The sequence below is a fragment of the Homarus americanus genome, unplaced genomic scaffold (assembly GCF_018991925.1).
Source record: "Homarus americanus isolate GMGI-L3 unplaced genomic scaffold, GMGI_Hamer_2.0 scaffold51333, whole genome shotgun sequence".
NCBI lineage: Eukaryota > Metazoa > Arthropoda > Malacostraca > Decapoda > Nephropidae > Homarus > Homarus americanus.
Genome location: NW_024737950.1, coordinates 250,001 through 277,707, shown reverse-complemented (window position 1 = coordinate 277,707; position 27,707 = coordinate 250,001). Strand labels below are relative to the sequence as shown.

The following is a 27,707-nucleotide window of genomic DNA, read 5'->3' as shown; positions in this document are numbered from 1 at the left end:
TTTGTTGTTGATAACACATTAAATTATGTTGAAACTCATTTGTGTATATTGTGTACAGTAGTACCCCGATTTACGCGAGTCAATTGAACCCACAGGGTACCGCGGAAAGTGAAATAGAATTGGAACAACAGAACATATGGGATTAATTCCAATAGAGACTGGCCCCAACAACTCCACTTTTTGACGCAAACAACTATGTTGTAGTAAAAATTTTATCTTAACTTTATGATGGTATGCACAAACAAGTAATATAGAAGAGGTTAGGTTAGGAAAAATAAATAAGGTTAGGAAAATAAAGGTTAGGTTAGGAAAACTAAAAGTTAGGTGTAAATACCATTAGAAGAGATGGGTCTGCATACGATGGAGGCTGGTTCGAGGCAGAGGGCAGATTACTGGCCCTCAGGTGAATCACCATTACTAGGTGCATCACCATCACTATCAGTTACAGTTGTCAGGGCTTCCTGACAAATCTCTCAAAGTCACCTTCACTGTCACTGGCTCTGGCTGGCTGTGGTGGGTTGCGGGCACGGCTAGGTCAAGCGTCGTCTTTCTCCTCCCTCCCTCCCCCGGGTGGACACGCTATATACTTTAAACCATTACAGCTAGCAGCAGAGGGGGTAGGGATGCATGGCCAATCACAGTCCGACACGTCATATGACGTCAGTGATAACGAACAGAGACATGACCTGTACCCTTCAAGGCGCTTGCCCAGGCGAGGCGGGAGGAGGGAGGAGGCGGAGCAGGCGGTGGGGCGAATCTAAAAATAGAGTCGAGCGGACACTCTGCGCATATATGGGTAGATGAACCGCTGAAAGTGAAAGTTCGTTCTGCAGGCACCGCCATATGAGAAATCGTGAAAGTGAAAACGCAGAAAGCGGGTAATACTGTATTGAATTAATGGATATTTAACAATATATAAAAGCCAAGTTTGAGTTAGGCCAGAAAGAGTTGGCAGGCTCTTTAGGACACAAGATTGCTCAACATCTTCCTGAAGGGTCGCCAGCAGCCTGAATTTTAAACTAATGTTCGACACCAGTAGTATTAACGGCGGTAAGATTAACTAATTCCAATAAAATTCATTTATAATATTGGAATTAGTCAATTTTACCGCCACACCACCCCGTTAAGTACTGTACTGTGGTGTCCCTCAGGACTCAATTAGTTTAAAATTCAGGTTGAAACACGACGACACTCTTCAAGGGAAGATTTTGTTTAATAATACGGGTGTATGTATTTTCAAAGTTCCATTTCCAATATTCACTATAATGTAAGTCATAATCTCTTAGAACGCACCATTTTAAATCTTCAAAATTTAAAACTTCTGGTCTCTGAAGGGGAGACTTTATCTCAAAATTTTCCTCTCATAATTTTATCTACTTTGCCACTCTGAATGGTGTGATTTTAACTGTGAGAAGTTAGGTATTCATCATGGTTATGTTCAGATTATTCTTGTTTGCACTGGAGGACAGGATTGATGCATGGGAAGTGACCTCTCATGAGTCTCTTTTCAATCATTTACAAACATCGTTAAAGAGGAACTGAGGGTGTTGAAAAAAGATCGGGGTGGTACTGAAGGAGTGAGTGTCAAAATCAATGATTTGGGCAGAGATAGGACAGTCCACACCCAGCAGGTACTCATACTGAAGTTAAAGGAGGGCATTGTGGCTGATAAGGCTAAAGTTGCTGCTGCTGCTGGAAGTGTTAAAAGAGCACTGAAGTCCATTCCTGTTGATATATGCAGGAAGACGAGAACTGGCTCCCTTACTGTTAGACTTCCCACCGAGAAGGCAAAGGAGGAGGCTAGTGGGGCAATGAGTTCCTGCTTTGGTACACACTCAGACTTCTTGGTGTCCAAACCTAGAAAGATCATGCCATAAATGACAATTGTAGGCATTGCTGAGAAGGATAATGAAATTCAATAACTGTCAAATAGAGGCTCCAAGTTATCCCTTGTTTTCACAAAGCTAAAATGAGAAAGTAAACTTGCAGTCATGAAAATGTCACCTGCAGTACGAAATTCCCAAGAGAAGTTTCAAGGATACACTTATGTTGGACTGAACAGAGGCAAAGCTTATGACAGGTTTTGGGTCACTTAGTGCAACTACTGCCCAAAATTTGGACACCTTGTTTCAGGTTGTCCCAGGAAGCTTGATTCTCCAGTTTATTGTGCCTTCTGTGCAGTCAGTCATGTGTCTAGGACATGCTCAAATTGTTTCATTCTTCAGGAGCAAAGACAGGAATATCAAAAGGGGGGTCCAAGAAATTATGGGTGGGGGAACATGGCGAGCAGAGTGAGCCCACCCATGTGCACTTGATGTTAGGATATATTCTGAGGGCAATAGTAATTACTTTTTATGATGCAAAAATGCCTGAGTACTGCATTAAAGAAAAAGCATTGGAAGTTTCTGATGAAAACGGGGAGTCCAAACCCCCCTCCTAGATATGCCTCTGCTCTTGCAGTACCACCCAAGTCAGTCATTTTGCATCAAGTAAAGATTACCCTATAATGACTTCCCAACATAGAAAAGTAATTGAAAACACTGATTTTACTTGTTCAAAAATGCATAGTGCCCCCCTTGAGCCTATTAAAAATAGGTCTGCTTAATATCCATGTGATTCAAAATAAAATGTGTCACATTAATGAGTTTCTGAAGGAGCTCAGTTTGGATATCTTTTGTGTAACTGAAACGTGGTTGTATGAATCAAACATAAACTCATAGTGCTCTTCCCAAGACACAGTTTCTTGTTCATGTTCCCAGACCTGCTGCAGGAGCTGCAGGTGGTGGAGTGGTGCTGATCTATTCTGTGATCTTGCTTAACATTAAACTGATTAGTAGTGACTTTGTTTTTTCCTACTTTGAATTTATGGAAGCATTTATAAATCTTAATTGCAAAGTTATTAGAATTTCTGTTGTGTATTATCCTGGTCACCCAGGTACAGATCGGGAGTTCATAGATCAATTTGGCTTGTTTCTTGATCTGTGGTGACTTTAATTATTGGGTTGACAACCCATCTCTGAAACCTTTTTCCTTTGAGTTCTTGGAAATTCTCGATTTTGTCAATCATGTCCAACACATCATTCTGGACACATTCTAGATCTAGTTTTGTCTCCTGCTGACTGTGATTGTGTATTAGATGTTACAGTTGACCTGTTTTAATGTCCCAAGACCCCCTTCTTACAGTAAAACAATTACTTTAAGAAACTGTACAAACGATGACCAGACCATGATTGATCAGGAAGTCAATCATTCTTTGAATTGGGTCAACTCCTATGCTTTGTTCTCTGATGAGATGGTTAAATTATACAGTACCCTGAATAATGATATCTTCCAGTCCATTTCAGACTGTTATTGTCCAGAGGTCACAAAGAGAATTACAGTACGAGATGACTCTCCATGGTGTGACTTGTCTATAAGTTCTCTTCGTAGGGATCATAGAAGTGCTGAATGAGAGTGGCGAAGGCAGCGAACAGACCGTACTAGATCAGAGTACACCAATTCCCCCATTAACGCTGTTTCAGTCAAAGTTGTTTCGTTAAAACATCATTGAAAAAAAATCTATGTATAAAATAATAAATGTACGACAATTTTAAAAACTACATACGAAGGCGCTTGGCACCTGGTTGTGATAACAGCTGGCTGTGTAAGCAACCAGCGTTATTGTTATTGTTCGGTGGTTGGTTGATGCTCTTCCAACATTCACTCAATTTGAAATTTACAGTACAGGTTGTACCTCTCTAGTCCGGCATTCTGTGGTCCGGAACGATTTTAGTTTGCCCATGGAGAAAATTAATTTGAGTCTGGCACTTTCGATATTTGGCTAAATTTTGCCTTATTTACCCTACTTTTTTGGCAAATTACTGCCTGTAATAAAGCAACATCCTAATAAACCAACGAAAATAACACAGATAAAATTAAATAAAAACTAAAAACAACACAGAAAAGTTCTTATGTTCTACAGCTTCAGCTTGAGTTGAGCATACGTCATCCGAGTGAAAACACACACAACAACATTGGCTGTCCTTATGTTTTCAACTTTACCACCACTGGTGGGTAGAATTTTTGTTTTAAATTCAGAAACATTAATTAAAACATATATGAACAGTAAATAAGTGTTGCTTTCATATTCTTAGGTATAGTAATGACGATATGTTTTCACATGTGCGCACTTACATACGTTTTCCCACTTTTTTCCTTTACCGTTAATGGTTAGCTACTTATATTGTTCCATTTATTAACATTAAATAACATTACTTAAAACAACCATATTAATTTTTTACATAAATTTTACAACGGCTACAACCAGGGTCTTATTTTCTTCAGTTTTATATGTAGAATTTTCTTCAGTTTTATATGTAGAATTTTCTTCAGTTTTATATGTAGATCCAGTCAGTCACTGGTTTTGTAATCAACGAAAACAATCCCGTCTCGTTTCCTCGTGTTTTAAAATTCTACATATTACAAGTATTAATGAACTTTATTGTTCATTTTGCACACATAAAAATTAATTAAATAAAAAAGACATTTTTTAGTTTAACAAATTTATTGGCAGAGCTTGTAGTACAGTTTGCCTATTCTGAATAATTCAGTCAGGTCTTGACACTGAGGGTGGTATCACTTCTCACTGCCACGCAGGACAAAGGTCATACACAAAGAAATGCATCATATTCATTAACAGCTATAAATGTATAGAGGTCAGATTCATATGGGTAATGTCACTGTTCACTGCCATGCACGACAGAGGTTCGTACACAAAGAGATGCATCATATTCATTGACAGTACATATACATATATGTACACACACACATACACATATACATACATATACACATATACATACATATATACATGTACATATATGTACACATATGCACACATACACACACATATGCACACATACACACACATATACTTACATATACGTCGGTCAGATTCATGTGGGTAATGTCACTCTTCACTGCCATACAGGAAAAAAGACATTCAGTAATAAACAATAATGAATCTTTTGTACAGAAGAGAAATGGCACTGTTTACAAGATTTGTGCACGTCTGAACGTTGGCGGGCCACTCAAACCCATCGAAATTCGAGTTTCCGCCGTCAAAATTTTAAATTGCGTAGTGTTTTTTTTTGTGTCCAAATAAAAAACGTCGAATTAAAAACTCCCAAAATTTGAGAACCTACTGTACAACATTTAACCCTTCAATATATCTTCAAAGAGACCAAGAAGGAGTGAAAGTGGTGCTAGTGCTTCCAAGCGTAAGCACAAGTCACTATCTATCCAGGAAAAGGGTGAATTTCCATGGTCTGGCACCGCTCAGGTCCCGAGGTTGCTGGACTAGAGAGGTACAACCTGTATTTTATTTAACAGATGACTTATTTTTTACATTCATTTACTCTATTTTGTCATTCTGTCTTCTTTTGTCTTAAATTAAGTGATTTTAGATGTATTTAAGGATTTAGGCTATGATATAGTGGGATTTTAAACATTGTTCTGTAAATACGGTATGCATCTAGCATGTGTTTCGACTTACTTACAAATCCAACTTAGGAATGGAACCTGTTTGTAACCTGAGGACCCCTTGTGGTGATGATCCTTCATGCCTTGAGGAGCCTAGAGCAGTACAGGAATGTTCTTTTGCTTCCCGATCCTTTTCCTATATAGCACCCAGATTGTACAATCGGTTGCCTGCATCCATGGAGCAGCTGACGTCTGTGGAGGAATTCCAGAAACAACTTGAGACCTTTTTTTTTTTTTTTTTTTTTTTAGCTTCTGATCCTGAACAGGGTATGGTGATGGAGAATTACAGGGTTTAGGAAGTCGAACTTTCACTTTTATTGTAGTAAACATTATTTCGTTTTATTGTTAAGTCTTTGATTTTCTAGTGTTTTGAGCACTAGCGAATTGTTCAGAAGAACTGGCACTTCTGTGAAACAAAAGACCAGCTATTATTATTATTATTATTATCATCATTATTTTAATTCAAAATTACTTTTCAATATGCATATATCAAACTATTTTATTTGTATACACTGATATTTATGTTAGCTTTCAATGTTGAATTGAAAATTAAATGAAAACTTATGTTACAGGTTGGGAGACACCAGTGTAGGTGATGGGAGTAGAGTATCTGGTCCAGGTACTCCTTTGGGTGGTCCCACTACTCCTCTCACCCCATCTTCTGAGCCACCACCACGGTTCACAGGTCCAAACACACCAGATCGCTTCCCTGTGCCATCACCAGGAATGCCAGTGCCCTCTGCACCCCACACTCCTCAAGCAACTCCAGAAAATAAGGGGTCTCAACAACGGTACACTGGTCCATCTCCACAGGCACAAGCTCAGTCAAACAACTCTAGTGCCACCACTACCCCTACCAACAACAATAGCAATAATAGTAGTAGCAACAACAGTAACAGCAACAGTAATAATAATAGTAATAATAGTAATAGTAATAACAATAACAGTAATACCAACAACAGTAATAACAGTAGTAGTCAAGGTGGCCCCAAGACACCATCAATGGACTCAAGATTCCCAGTGCCGTCACCTAAGACTCCTAGCATGTGCAGTGGTCCAACCACGCCGAGTGGGCCAGACAGCATTCCACGATTCCCAGGAGCTTCTCCTCTACAGTCTGGTGGAGCAGCAGGTCCAGGAGACATGACCCCCATTGGAGCTCGATTCCCTGGACCAGTGGGTGGACCCACACCACCATCAGGGAATACCAACAATCAGATGATGGGCAAGATGAGTAGTGGGTTCTCCATGTCTCCAGGCAAGTTGGCAACTATGGATATGGCAGGAGATTTCCATAATCCAACAGCAGCCAACTTGCCACTAAACCCCAACTGTAGCACTCCTGGTGGTCTGCCTGTTTCTGGCCCTGGCAAGGTGTTTGACCCCATCTCCTCCATGGCTCAAATGAGTCAGCAACTCACTTCTGGAGCTTCTGGTTCCTCACCTCCTGTGTCTTCTGCACCCACACCCACCATGCCTACTGGGACAGGACCTACTATGGGTGCAGGGGGCCCATCAGGCCCTAGTGGTCCTAACATGCCTAGTGGTCCTGGCATGCCTGGTGTACCAGGACTACCTGGTGGACCTGGATTGCCTGGTGGACCTGGATTGCCTGGTGGACCTGGATTGCCTGGTGGACCTGGATTACCTGGTGGACCTGGACTGCCTGGTGGACCTAACATGTCTTGTGGACCTGGAATACCCACAGGACCCAATATGCCAGGACCTGGAATGCATGGAGGTCCAACTATGTCAGGAGGACCCGGTATGTCAGGAGGACCCGGAATGTCAGGACCTGGAATGCCAGGACCTGGAATGCCAGGAGGACCTGGAGGTAACATGATGGATGGTCCTGGGAACATGATGGGTATGCCTCCAGTGTCGTCCAGTCCAGGCATGATGCAGAGCCACGGAGCCATCACTTCTCCGGCGTGTAGTGGTGGTGGTCCAAGAGGAACCTCTCCTAGTAATATGTCCATGATGGGTGGACCCAACACTCGAATGGTTGGTCCAAACAGCATGGTACGACCTCCTGCTCCCAACTGTACTATGGCTGGGCCTTATCCTGGTGCAAATGTGCAAGTGAAACCCAGTGCTCCAAATACTATTCAGTACCTGCCAGCTAGACCCCAGAACACTGGAAATGGTCCCAGAGGACCTCCAAGCTTAGACTTTTTACCAAGATTTAATAATCCTAATGTGGACAATAAAGTGCCCAATTCACCCATGTTCCCTAACAGTAGTACGCCTAATTCTATGTGTGGGTCCAATGTGCCAATGTCGACTATGGCCATGAGTGGGCCATGTGGGCCAATGACTGGACATATGACTGGACCTATGAATGGGCCAGGTGGACCAATGGGTGGCCCAAATGGACCAATGGGTGGCCCAGGTGGACCTATGTGTACTATGGCTGGGCCTAATGGACCTATGGTGACTATGAATAATAATATGAATAGCATGAGTGGACATAATGGACATTTCCCCATGTCTGGACCAGGTGGCCCCATGGCAGGCCCCAGTGGTCCAATGGCTATGGGTCCAAATGGTCCAATGGGTGGTCATATGGGAGGGCCAGGTGGGATGAGTGGACACAGTGGGCCCATGATGGGCCCTAATGGGCCCATGGGTGGACCAAGTGGACCCATGATGGGACCTAATGGACCAATGGGGATGAATCCTAACATGATGGGTGCGGGAGCCATGGGTCCTGCAAGTCAAATGATGGGACCTCGTGGTGGGGCAGCCATGATGCGTGGACCAAGTCCTGGTGGTATGATGGGAGGTATGGGTAGTGATATGTATCCCATGGGAGGACCTGGACCTAATATGAGTGGGGGCCCAATGCCCACAGGCCCTGGTCCCAATCCTGGCGGCCCCAATCAAATGCTAAGTGGTTCAGGCCCCATGTATGGACCGAAGACTTCTCCTGTGGGCATGAACATGGGTGGACCAATGGGTGGAGCACCAGACACAGCCCAGCCTCTTCCGCCATCTATGGGGCAGTCTGGTACTTTCAAGAATTCTCCATTCATGGGTCCCACCACTGCCGACCCAACGTATGCCGCCCAGTTCCACAGCTTCCAGCAGCAGCTGTATGCCACCAACACCCGTGGGGGCCCCAGCATGCCCATGCCTGGATCCATGGGTGGCCCTGGTGGACCAGGAGGACCTGTTGTAACAGGGCCACCAGGAGGGCCAGGCATGCCTGGCCCTGGGCCTATGCCTGGCCAGAGCTTCCCATTTAACCCCAAGTGAGGTGTGGGGAAAACTACCTCACAGGTGACCTGGTGCTAGCAGCTGCCGCCCAGCACACTCACCACTATGCAACTCTACCCCTCCCTTCACCCCTGCTGGCCACCAGTGGTGGTGGTTGTGACGGTGGTGGTGATCCTGCTCAAGTGTGGTGGTGGTGGTGGTGGTGGCGTGCCCCCCTCCCCCGCGGCCCCTCGCCCCCCTGACCAGTGACCCGTGGCGGGTGTGAGGGTCGCCCCTCCCCACCCACCCGTGTGCCCGTCCAGTGGTGGGGTTGCCCCCCTACCCCGCACAGTCCACTCAGTTCTCACTTTTCAGGGCAACTTGTAAGTTTGTAGTTTCAATACTGTTAATGGGGTGCTTTGTAGTGTAAGTTATTCTTGCTCTGTTCACCTATCTGTCCTTCAGTGGTTGTTGACTGCTTGAAGATTTATTGCCAGTGCAGTGCTGTGGTGGAACAAAGGTGGTGTGACCCGGCTCAGATGTGTGGTGCCTGGCGTGGGATGGCCCAGCTCATGTGCAGTGTCTGGCGTGGTGGCCCAGGCAGCAAGTGGTATGAGCCGGCCTCCTGTTTGCCACACGTCGCTCAAGTACTGACTAGACTTGCCAGTTGTTCAGGTGCCCCATCAGGCAGCCCACAGTGGTAGTGGTGTTGCTCAGTGGCACAGCCAGTGTCAACCGCCAGTGCTGTGTGACGGTGCAGCTAAAAAACTTCGTTACTGTTGTTTTACTGAAATAGTTAATTTCCTAAACTGACAATCAGTCTTGTTGTCATATATGTGTGTGGGGGAGATTTTGATTTTCCTTTTGTGGAGTTGTGCTGTATCATGAGTTATGTGACAGTAAATGATATAGAAGGCAGGATTGCCGTGGTCATTTCCAGCATAAAATGCGTCAAGGAAGGTGCTTTTTAAGTCTGCCCCGCTGCACTGGTTGATCAAAATGTCTACTATGACATCAGCATTGTACAAATTGTTGAGCCCTCTCTCATGCCACACTTACATCCACTGCAATGCAATATTCATGGATGCAGCTGCTTAATGATGAAAGTGATTTTTTTATGGATGTTAAACTCCTGGTTAAGTTCATCCCTTGAAATGGTGAATATTTGTATGATCCCTTCTTTGTATCATTGTAAAGTTTGTATTATATGTAAGTTTTTGTGTTTTCCCTTTTTGTTGTTTTTTAAGGTCACACTTCTGAAGCTACGGGCCGACCCTGATGTTTTGGCAGTATTTTAGAATGTAACTTGAAGGATGTGAACATTTTTATTATTGACAAATTTTACATAAAATAATTTTACAAGAAAGTGTTTGTATCATTTCCCACATTTATCTTGTTTCAGAGTTCATCTTCATGGTTTTAGGGCTTAAAGCCTGTTTTCAGAACTTTTGCCAAGCCAGCACAATAAAAATTTTCTTCAAATATAGAATATCCTTTGGCAAACAAACTACAGGATTTTGAAATGACAGTTGTTTCTAGTACCGAGATGCATTAAACAATGGTTGAAATTTAAATTTTTTATGTGTATTCTGCAACATTGATTCACTATCACAAAATGTCAAAACTGATGTAATTTCAAGGTAGCTTCCATGATGGGTTCAATACTGTACTGTATTTACACTATATACACAACTAGAGTATTGAAAATGCTTAAAAGCCAATCAATTATATTAGGACTGTTGATATCAAACTAAACAACTGGAGTATCTAATGAGTTTTTTGAATGCATTGTTGTGATAAGGTTCCTATCCCTGCCTTAACCCTTTGTGCGCTAAAGCATTGTTATGAGTATTTTAAATGCCTATCTCTTCATTTGAGTATTCCAAAGTGGTGCCTTATTTTTTAATGGAAATGGTGGGATTTGTTTCTGGTGGGATTGATTGGCCACAGATTATGAAGCACCCACTCTTGATTTAGGACTCGCCCTCCCCCTCCCGTCACCACAGGGACACTCCCTCCCCATCCAGCTGACTCATTCCCTATGCATCTTGACAGTTCTGCCATGCAGCACAGAGTGAGTAACAGTATAGATTTTTAACCATTAATTTTTCCATGTTCAGCAATTCAATATACTGTACATAGATATGTAAGAATAATTATCTAAAATACAGCAAAATATAATTGGTTAGGTTAAGTGAGATTAGCTTAGGTAAGGCTAAGTTAAGTGAGGTTAGGTCAGGTTGTATTCTGTTAGGTTAGGTGTTACGAGTGTTCGCCATAAGTTTCTGTTCTTGGAATGAAATACGGGTACGTTGGTTCGGATTGTGTGTGGTTAGCTCGCACAGGTTCGCTCATTACTCGTCCACACTAAATGATTCATCATTTAAGTGTTAACTTTGTTTATTACTTTGTGTATTTATTGTATTATGTTTGAGTATATTATATTTTATTGTATTAGGTTTGTATATGGGTTAGATAAGTGGAACTAATGTCAATAGGTAATTTAGATAAGTTTACATTTTGACCATTTAAGATAGGATACGTCAGTATTTGGCGGTAGAGAGGTGACGTCGGTGACCAGCTGGTAGTCGGTAGTCAGTCTCGGCACAGTTAAGTAGTATACCCCTCTCTCTCTGGTGTTTTGGGAGTTGGCATTTGACTATTTAGATTTGTTTTGCTTGATATTGATTTTGTGTGATCTTGTTGGACCTTCAGTCCTTACTCAGCCACTTCCAACAACTTGTCATATTATTATTGTTATATATTTTATTTTATGTACAGTCTCATTCAAGATTCTTTGAACACTGCTGGAGACAGCTGGCAACTCACTCAAGGCCATTTGTTTACTATAGTACAGTGGTTCTTAAACTGGGGGGCGCGCCCCTAGATTCCAAGAGGGGTGCGAGCTGTCAGAGAGAAAAGTCTGGTGAGGAACTGAATGCGTCTTGTACACGAATGCTCATCCTTCCCACTCTATAATAACCAAGGGGAGGAGGGGGGCGGGGGGGAATCTAGGACTTATGCAGAGGGGGGGGGCGAGGCAAAAAAGTTTAAGAACCACTGTATAGGTATGGTAAAAATTAGGAATGAATGTAAAAGTGATTGGTTACTTAGTTCCCCATTGCTTAATTAATGGTTGGGCTTTGTTGTTTCATATTATATTATACTTTTCTGTTGGTATATACTGTACTATTAATTTGAGTTGCCGGCTGTCTCCAGCAGTGTTCGAAGAATCTTAAATGAGACTGTACATATGTGGTGGTGGGAATAAGTTAATAAATGTTTATATTTTTATTGGCTAGTTTAGGTTTGGACCTGTTAACTTGACCTTTGTTGGGAGAACTTGGGATTAATAACATAATAATTAAACTGATATATATTTGAAAGACTTAATTAAGTAAATTGTGTTTATGTAACGATCTACCCTTGGGTCGTAACGTAAATAAATAATGGGGGCCTGACCAGGGAGCCAAAGGGTAATTTGTCAAGTTACAGTTTGGAAACAAATACCATCATTATATGACATTGCTGTGTAATGTGTTATGACTGTGACTGATATTAATCTAGTGTTCTGTTGTTTTGTTACTGTGATTGTTTGTGTGTACCCTAGTGACGTGTCATTTGATTTGGTCAGTCATCATGTTTTCCCTGCAAAGATTTGTTAATGATCCCTCACTAGAGAGACTTTGCCCCGATCAGTTACATAAAACAGACTGGATTAGTATTGCTAGCTTTTAAGAAATTAACATTCAAAAGGGTCAGCGTAAGTCAACAATACAAAATGCTGTGCTTACAGAGTTGGTGCGGGAAGAAATTATTTCGGAAGAAGCCCCTCAGTTACGTGTAGTGGACACTGGGAATAGTTTAGAATTACATAAGCTGGAGATGCAACATGAGTTAGCCATGGAGGAGAAAAAGTGTGAACATGAGTTAAGGTTACATGAGGAAAGAGAAAAGGAAAGAGCAAATGAGTTAGCCATGGAGGAGAAAAAGCAAAAACCCTTGAGGTGCAAGGTAGAGTAGGATTAGCAAGGCCTAGCAACAATGACAGTGTTCAGGACTGTGATCAGTCAGTGTTTGACATCCCTAAACATTTGTGACAAGTACCTCAGTTTGACGAGGATGACCCAGAAGAATTTTAACAGCAGTTCGAGAAGGTAGCTAAATCATTCAAGTGATCTGAAACAACCTGGGTGGCAATGATTCAGACTGTTTAAAGGTGCAGCTAGGTCAGTCTTTTTGTCTTAATCGGCTGAAAAATGTGAAAGTTATGATGAGGTTAAAGAGGCTATTTTGAAGGTTTGTGAGTCGATTCCAGAACACGACAGAGTGAAATTTAGGAATGAAAGGAAACTAGAGTCACAGTCATATATTGAATTTATGTACCGTCTTTGTAAGGTGTTCGGAAGATGGATAAAAAGTAGTGTGGTAAGCTCCTATGAAGAGTTGATTGAGTTTATCATTTTAGAGCAATTTAAGAGAGCCCTCCCACGTGACATTCAGTTATATTTGGAAGAGAGAGAGGTTACAGAAGTGCAAAGAGCAGCAGCTCTGGCAGACAGTTATGCGTTGACTCATAAGAATGTTAGGTTTCAAAGTCATGTAACTGGGAACAAAGGTGGTAAGCAGGATAAGTTTGAAGATGCAAAGGCATCTGCCTCAAGTCAGGTAAATGTCCGTAGTGGCTCGGAACAAAAATATCCGAGGTTTGAGAGTACGAGTCAAATGAGATGTTTCCACCGCAAACAGATGTCACGTTTTTGCTAATTGCCCTAAGCTCATGAAGGGATGAAGGCTAAAGTTGCCAAAGAAAGGTCACGTATATCATCCACTACTATGGACAGTTAATGTCCTGCCATTTTTTAAACTCATTTGAAGATATCCTATGAAACTGCAACCAAAAGAGTGCCTGATGATCTGTACAATCATATTGCAGAGCATTTAGGTGAGACAGAACCTGGAGTTGAAGAGAATGGCAGAGTAAGACTTTCAAAGGAGAAAACTGAAAAGGTACTGAATATTGCCCAAGACTTGAGGGAAAGTGTTACCAACTTATCAATGCCCATGCACATACCATGAAACAGACAAGATGCAAGGACCTAATCAGAATATTGAACAGTTTTGGACACAACATTAGCTATGACCAGACTCAATGATATAATTATATCAGCAATAGTAGTGAAGTCTGGATGAAAAGAAAGAGCTGATTTGCATTTTCATTCAATAGAACTGCATAAGGGGTATGTTTCTGAAGTTGCCTGTACTAGCCATGAAGAGGCAGATACTGTACTCAGATAGTGACTCGCATGGCATTTTCAGCTGAGAAGTTTGGGAGTACTGATATTGTGGTTCAGTCAAGCGACACGGCTATTGCTCTTTTATGCTTATACCATCCTCATAAGATACCACAACTTCAAAGCTTATGGATTGAAAAGAGGAAATTTTCTTCCTGTTCATAGTTTGCTTCAAGATTTGTCCACAAAATATGACTGCTGCTTCAGAATTGATCCACCTTAATCAGTGCTTATGTCCTTAGTGGCTATGACAGAGTCAGTTATCCCTACAGGCATGGGAAGAATAAAACAGCAAAGGCAGCATTTGAGCTCATTAGTATAATTCCTCAGCTATCAGCATTTGGAAATAAGTACCCCTAACAGTCATCAATGAAGTGTACAAGGATGTAATCATATTTACGGCAGCTTTCTATGGACAACGTTATTTCTTCAGTGAGTATGGTGTCCTTAATATCAGACAGTGGACCCCCCCCCCAGGGCAGATCCAGGAATATCAAAAGGAAGGGGTCCAAGAAGTTGTGGTGAGGAACATGGCAAGGGCAGCAATCCCACCCAGCTGGGTTTTTTTGGGGGCATGGGGCTGTAAGCCCTCAGAATTTTTTTTAAATCTTACCAATATCATGGACATTTTGAGGCCATTTTGAAGCCATGCACACTTGATATTAGGAGATATTCAGAAATCAATAGTAAATACTTTTTACAATACTGCATTAAAGAAAAAGTATTGAAAAAGTATTGAAATTTTAAGGTAAAAAGGGGGGTCTGGACCCCCAGGACCCATCCCCCTGGATCTGCCCTTGCTTCCCCCACCGTGGTGTGCTACAACTGTTTTTGGAACTAACATGTGGCGAAGTACTGCCACAAGCCGGCCACCTGCAGTATCTGCGCAGGAAAGCATAACACTAGGAGGTGCCCCAAAAAGACAACTTCCTTTCAGGAGGGCATGCCTCTCCTCCTGGGATGCAGTGTCCCAGGTGTGGGGATGATGGTGTGACAGTCTGGCACCCTGGATGCCTGCGTCCACACACAACAAAGGTTACACCCAGTGACAACTGCAATGCTGCTGGGTCACCATCACCACTTGAAATCAACAGCCACAGTGAGTTTCCTTTGTTAGCCGATGCAGGGCAGGTTAAAGCCTACCAAATAAGGTGCACCAGTGAACATTGGTAGTGATAGTGACAGTGGAGCTTCTGCAGTAGCTGGTGCCTCCTCTCATGATGTAGAAAACCTGCCTGATGTGAGTATGAGTGAGGCCCATAATGATGTGAGTGTGAGCGAGGAGAGTGTATGGGCTGACATGGGAGGGAGCGAGGAACGTGAGACCCAGAATGTAAGGGTTGACGTGAGGGCAAGTGAGGAGAGTGAGACCCAGAATGTAAGGGTTGACGTGAGGGCAAGTGAGGAGAGTGAGACCCAGAATGTAAGGGTTGATGTGAGGGCGATTGAGGAGAGTGAAACCCAGAATGTAAGGGTTGATGTGAGGGCGAGTGAGGAGAGTAAGACCCAGAATGTAAGGATTGATGTGAGGGCGAGTGAGGAGAGTGAGACCCCAGAATGTAAGGGTTGACGTGAGGGCAAGTGAGGAGAGTGAGACCCAGAATGTAAGGGTTGATGTGAGGGCGATTGAGGAGAGTGAAACCCAGAATGTAAGGGTTGATGTGAGGGCGAGTGAGGAGAGTAAGACCCAGAATGTAAGGATTGATGTGAGGGCGAGTGAGGAGAGTGAGACCCAGAATGAAGGATTGATGTGAGGTGGTGAGGAAGTGGACCCAGAATGTAAGGGTTGATGTGAGGGCGAGTGAGGAGAGTAAGACCCAGAATGTAAGGATTGATGTGAGGCAGTGAGGAGAGTGAGACCAAATAGTCAGTGATCATTATGCAATACTTACCGAGTACACTGTTGCTGATGTCAAGTGTGAACCCCATCCTAAGTTCAGAATTAACATCCCAGATAATCTTAAATTGCACTTCAAGGCCTACATCCACAGTGTTGTTGTCGTAACTCGTAAGGTGCAGTCATCCTGGCCGCTCACTGCATACAGCTTTGACATGCGGGATCAGGTCATACCCAAGTGAGTTGGTTATCTCCAACATCTGGCTGGCCATGGGGCGGTACTGTGTGTGACATTTGACAAAGAAAGAATCCTAAAGGGATGATGGATTAGTTGGAAGTGCATCCGTAAAAAAAATATATTTACTTTATACATTATGTTAATGTTTGGCAACTATGGTTTCCGTCACGACAAAATTCTCATTTGGCTGGGTCAGGGAGTGAAGCTCTGGTCACTACACTGAATATTATACTGTATATCACTATGTGTCAAAGAGTACATTATAAATCATACTAGCATAAAAATACACTTGAGTGAAGCTCTGCAAGTTTCACAATAACAAATTACACGAACCATCTATTTCAAGGCATAGCTTATAGGAGATCGACGGAACTCTCATGCCCATTGCCTTCTTCACACGGCTTCAACCACCACACCTCAAGTACAGTGCCTTTGATCGAGAACTCCTGGCAGATACCTTGCTGTCAAGCATTTCCAGCACTTCCTCGAGGCCCGTCAGTTCACCACCTTCACTGATCACAAGCCCCTCGTCCATGCCTTCGCTTCAGCCTCCCAGACACATACACTCTGCATCTTCCCACTTGGCTTAAATTTCGGAGGTTCACCAGCGACATCCAACACATAAAGGCAGCCAGAACGAGATCGCTAACCTCTCTTGTTGTATATCCAGCATTCTTCACCATCTCCACCCATGATTACAGACAGCTCGCCGTGGGCCCAAGAGAACGAACACCTTGCAGCATACAAGACATCTCCTCAGGTCTCGCCCCTTCAAGAACTCCCCGCTCCTGGCACGAACATCAAGTTGGGGACATGTCCTGTGGGCAGCCCTAGACCGTTCGTGCCTCACATCCACCGCGCGCCATCTTCGACCGCATCCATGGTCTCGCCACCAAAAGGGCCTCCAGCGCCTCCCTCACACGTGTCGCTCCCCGCATCAAGGCTGATACTAGAAATGGGCTGCCCAGTGCCTGGCCTGCCAGTCCTCTAAGATACATCAACACACACGGGCTCCCTTAGAAATCTTTCCTGTACCCAAAAGACACTTCCAGGTAGTGCACCTCGACATCGTGGGACCTCTTCCATCATCCAGCGGCAACACCTACATCTTCACCTGCATTGACCGTTTCATCAGGTGGACAGAAGCCATTCCCATGTCATCACTGACCGAGGAGCCCAGTTTGAGTCACAACTCAGGCATAGCCTCCTACAGTTCCTCGGCACTTCCAGGCAATCGCACTACCGCTACCCACCCTCAATCCAACGGCATGGTTGAGCGGTTTCCACGGCAGCTGAAGGATGCCATCAAGGCACAGCACAACCCTTACAGCTGACTTGACGCCACCCTTAGTGCTCCTGGCATCATGTATCACACAAGGAGGACATCGACTGCAGCAGATCTCACCTAGGTGAGCCCCTCGCCTACCGGGACTTTCACTTACTCCTGACCCAGATCACTTCACTCCTGCCGTCTGTCATCTACCTACCAAACTACGACAAGCAGTTTCTGCATTCCAAGCTACTGCCCCACGCTAGCCTTCCCGTTGCCCTGAACAAACCTCCCACTACTCAATGCTGAGTATGTTCGAGAAGCGCGATGCTCACCGCGAACCCTACTGACGGACCCTTCCAGGTTTTTGCACGGTCACGTGTTTTGATGATTATCCGCAATGACAGACACGACAACCGCCAGCGAGTTGAGTGAGCCCGCCACCTTACCTGCTGTGCCCCAGCCCAGCATTACCCCCAACAAACCACGCCACACCAGCCCGCAGTTACCACTTGCAGCACCACCTTGTCCACAACATTTCTGGGCACTCTCTTTTCATCCTCAGGTACCTATGGCTCCTGGACGGACCCTGCTCCTGTCGTGGACCCTGCTCCTGGAATGGACCCTGCTCCTGACGTGGACCCTGCTCCTGTCAGGACCCTGTTCCTGCTGTGTACCCTGCTCCTGACGTGGACCCTGCTCCTGACGTGGACCCTGCTCCTGTCGAGACCCTGCTCCTGGAATGGACCCTGCTCCTGACGTGGACCCTGCTCCTGTCGTGGACCCTGTTCCTGCTGTGTACCCTGCTCCTGACGTGGACCCTGCTCCTGTCATGGACCCTGCGCCTGACGTGGACCCTGCTCCTGATGTGGACCCTGCTCCTGACATGGACCCAGATACCCCAACCAGCGACCCTGAGGACTTTGCACCTGCCGCGAGAGAAGCATCACATTCCTCGCCTGTTCAGCTTTCTCTCATCTACAACCCTCCTCCCTCTGCTTCTCCCACAGGTTTTGTGTCACTAGACGGAGTCGTCACCCGTAGTGCCGAGTGGTCCACACCCCTGCCCGTTATGTCTCACATGTGGGATACAACCCTGCCGACAACAAGTCTCCTGCAGCATAAAGGTCCCTTCTTCGTAGTTGTCTCAGTTGTCAATGAATGGGACTGATATTGACTTGCAATATCCGTCAAGACGGCCGTTGACACCAACTGCCCTTGACAAACTCATTGCTAATTCTCCTTCGAGGCAGGACACCACATATGATAGGGATCCCTCTCTTAGTCCTAATACGATCTATAGCTGTCTTGAACTTATCAAGAAGCTCTTCACTCCTACACCGGCAGATATCATTGCCTCCTGGACTGAGGCAGATAATGGGTTAGGTTAGGCAAGGTTAAGTAAAGATTAGGTTAAGTAAAAAGTTAGGTAAGGTTAGGTAAAGATTAGGTTAAGTAAAAGGTTAGGTAAGGTTAGGTTACAAAAAGTTAGGTAAGGTTAGGTAAAGATTAGGTTAAGTAAAAGGTTAGGTAAAGATTAGGTTAAGTAAAAGGTTAGGTAAGGTTACGTTAGGATAAGGTACATTTCACTAATTTGCGAAAAAAAAAGCATGACTACTGATTGTATTAAACCAAAAACCTATGAAAAAAAATACTTTTTGTACGAAAAAATGTGATGTGTCTGTTATGCAATTTACTCTCTCTCTCTTGGTCAGTGGTTAACCATTATCCTCAAGTATTATTCAAACATAATTCCATCTTCACTAATGACGCTTGAAGTACGTCTAGCAACTATCACGTGAGCTTCCTTCTCTTGTGATTGGTTAGTGATTTTGTTAACCGGAGCGACGATTGGCCAACTAGCTCCTGCACTGCCATCTACCTTCGGACAAGAGAACTAAAATTGCAGGGTAAACACTAGAGTTACGGACTGTTTACGGGACTGTAATTAAATTTTGAGTGAAAAATTTACGGGATTGTAAGGAGTCTGTACGTTACGGTACTGTATCTCTGCTACTATACGTAACTGATGAGGTGTTTTGAGTTTGCAGCCCCTGAAGTACATGTTTTTCACAGTGCCATCAGCATCAGTAATGCAAAAAACGCATACAGTTCGGAAACACCGACATCACTCCATCGTCACATGTGTGGTGAGGGGTCAGAGCCAGGGTCAACATCACACGTGTACTGATAAAATTTGTTTGTCTCGGTACACAGTAAGTCCATAATTGCACCATCAAAGACCGCACAAAGATAATCTATCTCACGTGATTCCTCTGTACAAAGAAATTCAGGAGTAATTCCACCTGATGATCGTTTGAATTCAGGGAAATCAGGCTGAAAGTTACTGCTATCAGACCAAACAAAGGCATCCATTGTCCCTTGTCTGGGTCATGCTGGCGGGATACACCATTCTAGCTGGGCCTCGCTCCCCGTGTCCTCCTCTTCCTCACTGGTTGACACATCGTCTAGCTAGATGCTATCCTCTTGGTCACTAGGCTGATAATCACTACCTGCATCACCACTTTCACCAGAATCGACTACTACAACACTCAAATCAAAGAGTTGTCCTTATTTTGCTATCATCCAACCCAAGGTGACGATGCTTTATTGGGGCAGACACGAGAAGTTGAGGGGCCACTTACTTCCATGACCACGGGCGAATGGTTACTGACACGGCCTACCCACGCCCCCTCCGTGTTCCAGGAGAGAAAAATAGTCATGCTGGTACCTGTTAACCCGGGTTGGACTTTCAAACAGCGTGAAAGGGAAAAGGCTGCTCTGGAACGTCAACAGGGGCGTAGGAGTTAATTCATCCAATTTGACTATTTGACCCATTGAAGGTCCCGTGCTAGTCAGATAATCGGACTTTCACTGTGCCTGATCAGACAAATAGTGCCTCCACATAATAGTTACCATCAAGATAGCTATATAAGAAGGGAACCTTCTCCCAAAAGAGTTGGGGTAATCCAAACTGTAACATGACACAGCAAATAGTACCAGTGCATGAAATGGTGAATGAAGTCTTCTTAGCCCTATTGTATTGGATATCACATACAAATCTCATTTAGTTGGTTAATTTGTAACAGACTTAAACTCCCATCTCCTTCTTCAGCTATGCCACAGAATTGAATCCACACATTTTCAGTCAGCTACTCTACCACAGACTCCACCCTCCTCTCCAAATGCTTAGATATTCTGCCAAAGAACTGAGCCCACATTGTCATTGTTCAACCCTTGCCACAGAACTCAAACTACATCTCTTCAATCTAGAATTCTGCCACAGAACAAAATCCATATTTCATCACACAACTCCTCTGTCACAAACTCATACTGCATCTTTTCAGTCAACTATTCTGCATCAGAAATGACCCATATTTTACCAGTCAATTCCTCTGCCAAAGAATTCAATCCACAAATCATTTATCAACAACTCTATCACAGAACTGAGCTTACAACTGAAGGGTTAACAGTACAGAGATTGAACTCTATCCTATGGACCTATTTTACTCCACAGGAAGTGAACATAATGATAAAATTTGTACAGGTGAAATGACAAGAAAAAGATATGTTTAGGATCGCTTTGTATTTTTTATTTCATCCATTTGTCCATGGTGATAGTTAAAGAGACAATGTTTAATTAGAATATTCAAGATAACTGGAAGATAAACACATTTACTCAGAGTATTATACAAACTTTTCTCAAGGCCTACCTCCTCCATAGAACAATTCTCTAAAGGCAAACAAAAGAAAGAAAACCAGCCATTGTCACAAAAATACACTGGCTGACTCAAAAATACACTGAAATACAATTAGGTCAACCAGTTTACAATATATTTTAATAATGTTTCCCCTTACTGAAACTTGTGGATTAAAATGGCTAGAAACTAATATTGCAGGCGATCACCGCCTCCCTCTCCCTTTTGAGTACGCTTTCTCCTTCTCCTTCCTCTCCTTCCTTTAGATTTTTGTTTAACTCTGAAAGAAACATCATTTGTCAAGTTCTGAAGACGCAACTGTCAATACATGGTAATAAATCTCTGATCTTTTTATGGCCGAAAAACATCATTATCATATTGAAACCTTAAATGGCAAAGCAAGAGTTCCCTCGTTTGCTCCCATTTGTGCAAAATTTGGGACACGAGGGGTATGTAACATCCTTTGATGTTGGTTACTGTTCCTACAGCTAACATCCAGCATGGAATGGTAAGTGTTCATCTATTTTTTTATAACAAAGTTGTCAATTGTTGTTTGTGGGAATTTTAATAAGAGATAATATAATAAATTAATAATGACACTGAAATAAATATAAAATATAGAAAAGATAAAGAATATTGAAAATAAATAAAGAAAACAAAGAAATAATTAGAAAAGAATTAGCAAGTAAATAAGAAAATAAAAGATAATATGAGGCTCTCAAGCATTAGAAGGGGGTAAAGCGCCAAATTAAGGAGAAAAACGCGTTTAAAGTTTTTCAAAGTTCAAACAACCATAACTTTGTTGTTTTCAAGCTAGAGGGTTATTTTTTTATCGTGCACCTCATTACCTCTCCTAGCGAACTGTGAAAACTGGAAGTTAGTACTGTGAGTAGTTATAATTTTATCACGATTTAAATGAGAATAACTACCCATCATGTATGATTGTTTGATCTTCAAACCAACAATAATCGCTTTTTTCTGCAAAATTTTCTTATTACTGTGGGCTAATACTGTAAAATAAGTTAATGATCACCAAAAACCCCCACTAATCACACCCACACCCCATAACTCCAAAAAATGAAATAATAATAATAAAAAGCTAAATTGCCTCAGTATTTATCTTACCGTCCCTATTATTAGCCAAAGAATTATAATACTGTTTAGTATAATAGTGTGTAATAATATGAAACACCACTACACTGCCCCCCCCCCCCAACGTAATTACCATACGAATACAAAGGCGGAGAAAGTTTGCATAATCTTTGGTAAAATGAGTACAGTAAAGCCTTCAATAATGATGGTAATGTGTCCTCCAATATTGCAGTGTAGGTGAATCATTGTATCATGAATCATTAATTACCATTAAAATAAAGCAATAATAATGAGATACGTTCCCATTGTGACCTTTTCATAACTTTTATTTTTACCCTTTTCCCCAAAACAATACAATTAATGAAAAATGCAAACTATATTCTTTAAATGATATTTATGAATGTGCCTTATACATTATAAATCAATAATAATAAGATCACACAAGAGGAGATGGGACACTATTGTTGTTGTCGTGTTTACACCCATAATGTCAGTTATCCATCTGAAACAAGAAAATAAGATCCTGGTTGTTGTTGCAGTAAAATTAATGTAAAAAATGTGTATGTTTTAATTAATGTTATTTAATGTACAGTAAAAGTAACCATTGATGTTAAAGAAAAAATGAGAGACTATGGAACAGCAATGTATACTACCAAGGAAACCGTGTCATTTATGTTAAGGATATGTACAAAAGATTTATTATTGTTTATTACTGAATATGTATTTGATTGAATTAATGTTTACATACCATAAGGTGCATATAAGTCAACCTTTGTAGCCAAATTTTGAGTGTCCAAAGTTAGGGGGTCGACTTATAAATGCGTATAAAATGATGACCTCTAAAATCATGACCGTAAGTGAGAGTATTTCAGATTACAACCTTCATATTTACCGGTACCTTTAATATAATTGCTTTATTTCTATTATGGAGGAAATATTGTTTTTCTCAGTAGTTTTATTTAAACACCTTTTGTTATTGACGTGTGTGGACTGTAGAAAAGGAAGTCAACTGAGTTCAGTGTTGTTGTGGTAGTTGTTGGGTCAGTCACTAATGACGCTGTGTGTGACGTCATGTATAGAGTGGCTTGTTTGACTGTTTACCTGTTTATGTATGTGTTTTGATGGTTGACTTGGTCCTTCACAACACTTGACAGCTGCTGGAGTTAGAGTCGACTTATACGGTAGGTATACCCCTATGACCAGATTTTTTTTTGCTTGAAAAGGGGGGTCGGCTTATACGCCTCCATATACATTATGTGAAATGAACAATGCAATTCATTAATACGTAGAATATTAAAACACACAAGAAGAGACGAGACGGCATTGTTTTTGTTCATGTTTACAACACCCGTGATGATGGTTCTACTTCTACATAAGAAACTGAAGAAATAAAACCCTGGTTGTTGCTGTAGTAAAATTAATGAAAAAAAGTTGAATATGTATGTATTAAGTAATGTTATTTAATGTTAATAAATGGAACAATAGAAATAGCTAACAATTAATGGTAAAGAAAAAACAAAATAGATTGGGAACGCCATCGTATGTAAGTAAAAACATCATCATTTCTTCAAATATAAAAAGCACACACTTATTACTGTTCATATATGTTTGAAATAATACTTACTAATGTAAAACAAAAATTCTACTCACAAATGTCGGAAATGTCTAAAACATAAGGACAGTCAATGAATATTGTGCAAGTTTTTACTCAGATGACGAAGTCAATCAGATTCAACTCTGGCTGAAGCTGAAGCTTTCCATAAAGATGTCATAGCTGTTGCTGAAACTGTTAGTGAACCTGAAGTTGTTGCTGAAGCTGCTTATGATGCTGAATTTGATGGTTTAGGCCTTAAATAAAGTTGTCGAAAGAACCTTTCACAGCCGCCTTTTCCTTTGTTAATTTTAATGCTTCGTTCTGTTAATGGATTCACTTCAGAAAATAATATTATGTTCATTGCTTGCTCCATATAATATCCACAGACCTCTCACCTTTTTCATATCGTTTAACATCTAGTTTCTCGACTAAGCTTATACACTTTCTTTTAGATTTTGAACCAGCACTACCATCACTTGCTCTCTTGCTCATGTTGAATAGGGACTCAAAAATGCCATAAGAAGCCTGATTAAGTTTTTTCCTGTTCCTGTTCATGTGCATGAAAACAAAGGGACCGCCAAGCTCCAACTCTTGTTTAGTGGTGATGCTCATTACAACTCATTAGCCCAGCAGCTTCCCTTGCCTGGCAGCTTCTTTGCGCAAGGCGCTCTTTTTTTTTTTAATACATATTGGGATTTAGTTATTATTTATATGAAAATGTAATTTTATTTTATTTTTATTATATTTTTGCCGTAAATATTGAATAAAATAATGACAAATTGAATTGGGTCCTAAATTAACTAGGGTCTTAAATATGAATCGTCATTGGTCGAACCGTCATATCGGAGGCTTTACTGTATAATGATAATAGTATTACAATCTCACTTTGTTTAGTTCCTTCGTTTTATTATCCCTGAAGATCGTAGCAACTTGAAGTAACATAAATCCTGAGGAGTGCGCATAAATTTAATGGCCTCGTCATAATCAAATTACGATTACACTTGGCAACCTCCTGTGCCCACTCGTCAGCCTACGCTCTCTTATCCCGTTTTTTTTATAGGGCCTTGGCCCTTAGGGGGGTACACTCCTGATCCCTACAATCTGCATCACGTGGTGCTCCACTACCAACACTAGGCTCCCCAACATCACCAAGTAGCTGTCACCAACATTCTCATGCAAGTCACCTGCACCATCGCCAGTAGCACTTGTATCAATATAATCACCACTAAATTCACCACCAAAATCACTATCACCAAGACATTGGGGTGTCCATGTGAGCATTGTCGTCACTACACACACACTCAGGAATAATGGCCCTGAACCCACACCAGAAGGCCTGGCCTAACTCGAGTCTTGTTCTAATATTGGGCAGATATTGTACAGGACTTCTCACACTCAGGAACATGAATAACTTCAATGTTACGAAGGTTATAAAAAATAGCAGTAGAAAGTACACTGAACCTCCTTATGCTATACAACGTGCCAAAACTAACAAGGAGGCAGCATCTGGAGCTTTGACATAGCAAGGGAAATCCATTGTGATTGGCTGACTCAGAGGGTATGGTCCGTGAGGAGGGCGCTGCCATTGGCTCAGGCTCCTCTCACTCTGAACGGGATGTTGTCACTTTCATTTACTGAGCACACAGCCAGATACGTAGCTCCAGACCTGAGGCAAAATCACACCTTATATTTGAAGGACTTTCAACCATATTTCTATTCTAGCTAGAGGGTTACATCCAACACCAACATGTAGAGGAAGGGTGAAAATACTGTAGTGATATCCATAAAAAAAAAAAAAATCGTTTTGGCCGGCAGTGTCGCTTCATCCCCTTCTAATGCTGAGCGCCTCATAGAACCAAGGAAATTAATGAAAGTTATATAATTTTTAGTAACAGAAGAGAAATAATTTTTTTTTATTTAACACCCCTTACACTGGAAGACCAGGACAATCGGTTGACAGGTGGTCTCCCCCCCCTTTTAATCCAGATCTACGAGAGTTCACTGTACTTAAAATAATGTAAAAATGTACCACCCCTGGTCAGCAAATGATATTTGCGGATTTGGCAATTCGCAACCATTTTGTGAACCAATCTCTAGCCAATTTTAAGGGCGTACTGTACCTTAAACCTTATTCTTCTCACTCACATACATTTTAATTACCTTTATAAAAACTTCAGCATAAAAAAAATGGGCATGCCCAATCACCTATAAAATTTGATAAAAGGTCAGGACCATTATTAATCCTGAATACTGTACTGTACACAAGTTATTGCACCGTACAAGAGATGTCAAGGTAACTTACCGAAATTTTTATTCTTACCTATCTTCCTTGTCCTTCTCTTTCTTGCGCTGTGACTCTTCTTTGTCTTTGTCTCTTCTCCGTTCTGCTTTAATAACTTCTTCTGCATTTGTATTTCTAATGCCTAATCCTCCGCTGCCTTCTTCCTCCTGGTCACTGTCAGTAACCTCCCCATCTGACACCTGCAAGTCAACATCCACCATTTCTTTATTTTTCATCTATAGGTCCAGACAACATTTCTCTTTGGAATCTAGAAAGTCAAATTTTTTAAGCTGAAAAAACCCATAGAAAGTTGTATCCTAAACCTTGTTCTAATTAAAGGAGTATACTTTAATTTAAATGTGTCACTTGTCACCATGTATCTAAATAAGTGAAAATCAAACTAACTGACTACAGATACTGTATTTATTTCATAATGTCATACAATTTCTGCTTCCCAAGCCTACAAAAACATGATGAAAGAAATTAATGTACAGTACTGTAATGACATATACAGAAGGAGGAAATTTTTTATTGAATGTCAGTATATTGTGCAACTTGCATACTAATAGGCACATAAAATTATGGGAACCACTTTCACCTTAAGAGACTTCAGAAGTACCGTACAAGTGCATGCAAATTTTACTTCTAACTGGGGTCAACAACTATACACATCATAGTTCTAATGTGAACAGTCCCATTGAGCTTCACTAATTTCTAAACTGAAGGCCACACGCAGAAAAATGCTAGTGTAAAGCAGGCCTTACATCGGAAAATAAGAGCTGCGGCTAACCTGCTCGGTTTGAAATAGCTGTACAGGTATTACTGTAGGGTTATCATAATTTTGCATTTGTGAATATCGAGTAAGGATGTTAAAATAAAATTTGTGGATAAGCGGGTTATGAATATCGGGGTTCTAAATAACAAGGTATTCCTGTACAGTAGACCTTCGCCAACTGAGGATTTCCCATCCACGGATTCCGGGTATCCACGGCGTTTACCCTGAATATCATTTCACCGACCACAACATTGAATTTCGACTACAGTATCCTCTGTAAATGTGAGGAATGACTAAAAATAATACAATACTAATAAATAACATACAAGAAAAAATACTGTTTATTCTATTTAAGTTTTTGACCTTAAGATAATCTTTTCTTTTACTTGTTTTTGCAAATTTTGTATGAATAATACAGCTTGGCCTGGTAGGGGGAGAGCTAGGTGGGTGTAGTTACAGGGAAAGTCTAACTTGGCAACCTGCTAAGTCCACACACATACACACCCATTCTCTTCATTTTTTTTTTTACTTATAGAAAAATGCCATCTCCACGGAGATGTAAAAAAATTTATATTACTACAGTGCAGTATTTAATTGACAATATATTAAGCTATTTTATATGTACTTTACTCAAATTTAATTAAATGTACAATACAGTACAGGTACTGTTTAGAGAAGGAGCAGGTAACTTGATGCTTTGATGAGTGTTATCCATGGCACCTAATCCCCTATTTCTGATAAGCCTCTAGTCTTACCAACTGCAGATTTGCAAATCACAGGGTTTTTCAGGAATCTGACCCCCATGGTTGGCAAGGGATTACTGTATGTGTGTGTATACTTTATATATATAATATATATACAGTGATCCCTCGTTTAACGAACACCTCGGTTAACGTAATTTTGATTAACG

General features: G+C 41.7%; 2 protein-coding genes across 4 annotated transcripts in view; one reads left to right on the top strand and one right to left on the bottom strand.

Annotated features, from left to right (window-relative positions):
* Positions 1-10,084, top strand: part of LOC121873633 (collagen alpha-1(I) chain-like) — a 74,146-nt gene extending 64,062 nt beyond the window's left edge. For both annotated transcript variants that reach the window (XM_042377285.1, XM_042377286.1), the window contains one exon: positions 6,093-10,084. In XM_042377285.1, the coding sequence (XP_042233219.1) occupies positions 6,093-8,778 (2,686 nt within the window). In that variant the 3' untranslated portion in view covers positions 8,779-10,084. The remainder of the gene's footprint in view (positions 1-6,092) is intronic.
* Positions 10,085-20,924: 10,840 nt separating this feature from the next.
* Positions 20,925-27,707, bottom strand: part of LOC121873632 (coiled-coil domain-containing protein 43-like) — a 24,517-nt gene continuing 17,734 nt past the window's right edge. Inside the window, exons 4-5 of one of the 2 annotated variants that reach the window (XM_042377284.1) lie at positions 26,062-26,222; positions 20,925-21,335 (exon numbers count right to left, since the gene is read on the bottom strand). In XM_042377284.1, the coding sequence (XP_042233218.1) occupies positions 21,245-21,335; positions 26,062-26,222 (252 nt within the window). In that variant the 3' untranslated portion in view covers positions 20,925-21,244. Of the gene's footprint in view, positions 21,336-25,807; positions 26,223-27,707 lie in introns of those variants that run through there. The other variant, XM_042377283.1, reaches the window with a different exon arrangement.